At 51.3% G+C, this 1920-nt stretch overlaps 1 protein-coding gene across 1 annotated transcript; it reads left to right on the top strand.

Annotated features, from left to right (window-relative positions):
• Nucleotides 1–79: 79 nt before the first annotated feature.
• Nucleotides 80–1717, top strand: VOLCADRAFT_100676 (uncharacterized protein; the record flags this gene model as incomplete). The annotated part of the gene is made up of 4 exons (XM_002959209.1): nucleotides 80–197; nucleotides 478–632; nucleotides 1230–1398; nucleotides 1586–1717. Coding segments are annotated over 4 exons (573 nt in total), but the record flags the coding sequence as incomplete, so codon positions are not given.
• Nucleotides 1718–1920: the final 203 nt, after the last annotated feature.

Consider the following 1920-nt stretch of genomic DNA (forward strand, 5'->3'; position numbering starts at 1 on the left):
AGTGGGAGGGGGTGGGAGGGGGTGGGGGCCGCCGCCGCCGTATCATCCTACCCTATATTATATCTTCTGCTGCCCCCAGCCAGCAGGCGAAAAGCCAGGGCACTGATATGCCCAAGGCAAACCGTGTGGCTCGGCAGCCAAGGTGCACCGTGACCCGGCTGACCAGGGCGTGCAATCGTGCCTTCCAGGCCGCCAAGGTGAGAGGCGGGGGGGGAAACAGAAGAAGAAAAAAAATAGCAAGGCTACACAATAGAAATTATATTTATAGCAGTTATATACATAAAACAGTGTTGCGCAAATGTTTTCCTGATCAACGAAAAACGGCGTTTTTGTGGGTTGTTGTTTGGAAAAAGGGGACCGACCGACAGTTTGCACATACATATATAGCTGTGCAAGTTTGGGGTGGTTGCATCCACAGCAGCTTGTTATGAATGTGTATGTGTGCTGCGGCCATGTTTCTGCGCCTCCCAACAACAGGGGAAAGTCGCCAGTGATGGCGGCTCCGCCGTTGGGCTGGGTTTCTCGGGTTCTCTGTGTGCCACAGCCATGGCGAGGATCATCTGCGCCATGGCTGAGGCAGCTGGGTTCGGAATGGAATCCATATTTGTGGATGTGGGCTGCGGCCTCGGAAGGTGTGTGTATAAGCACATACATGTGTTTTTTTATTAGTTGTACTACTAACAACAACACCGACACACCGGTCCGGTAGGTAGAAATCGTGTTCCCCCTCCCCGTCCCCCTCTCCGTCCCCCTCTCCATCCCCTTCTCCATCCCCCTGTCCGTCCTTCTCTCCGCCCCCCTCTCCGTCCCCCTCTCCATCCCCTTCTCCATCCCCCTCTCCGTCCTTCTCTCCGCCCCCCTCCCCGCCCCCCTCCCCGTCCCCCTCCCTGTCCCTCTTTACTTCTTTACGGCTTGGCATTATTGCTTCTTTTTTGCGCTTATTTTAGTCTCAGCAGCTAGGTAGGTAGTTTTCGACATTTGCAATACGTCATCCCGAGGTCGCCGCTTTCATTAAGAACGCCTTTTGGTCAGTTCTACGCCTGGTGCACTCTTGCCCTGACAGCAGCTACACTCGTTTGTGGTTCGTCTTTCCCCCTCCCCCTCCCCCTCCCCCTCCCACTCCCACTCCAGCTCCTCAACTCCCCTGTGTCTTCCTGCTGTGAATAATTGTTCGCCAGTATGTGCAGCCCTTTTTTTATATTTTGCACACACTTATGTATGATTTGCAGGCCGCTTGTCGCCGTGAGCATCCTGGCAGGCGCCTGGCGCTGCGTTGGTCTTGACATGGACGTCAACAAGCTGAGGAATGCCGACGTCTTCATTAGGCATTGCGCTGCCAGGGTTCCACGGCGGCTGCGGCCGGAGAGCTTGTCTTTGGTCTTGGGCTCTGTGGGGCAGGTACGTCAGCTGATGATTGTGTGACGAGCAGAGCACTTGCTGCTACAGCATGCATTTTATGAACGTGTCCTGCTTTGCTGCTGTTGCCGCTGCCGCCGCCGCCGCCGCTGCAAATAAAAATAAATATAAGTAATATAAAATAACTTGTTGGTGTTTATGTGTATTTTTGTTTATTCCGTGTGTGCAGGTGGGCATTCTCCCACTCGGCCCAGAATATTTTTACTTGTTCTGGGAAGGCTGGTCGGTTGCCGACAAGATGGCCCTGGCAGCACTCTTCATGCGTCACGGCAGCCGGAAGGTATGTAAAATATTATGTTGACATGAAAACATGTACTGTACACACGCTTGTATGTATCGTAAAATTATATAACAGGGATGAGATACAATAAAAAAATTAATAAATAATAATAATAATAAAAAAATGTGACGATGATAATATTAAAAAATATTATTATTAATAGTAATAAGGGTGACAGACGGCAGGAAAAGATAAGAAAAGCAGCGGGGGGGGAGGGGGGTGTT

Source organism: Volvox carteri (genome assembly GCF_000143455.1).
Source record: "Volvox carteri f. nagariensis unplaced genomic scaffold VOLCAscaffold_136, whole genome shotgun sequence".
Taxonomy (NCBI): domain Eukaryota; kingdom Viridiplantae; phylum Chlorophyta; class Chlorophyceae; order Chlamydomonadales; family Volvocaceae; genus Volvox; species Volvox carteri.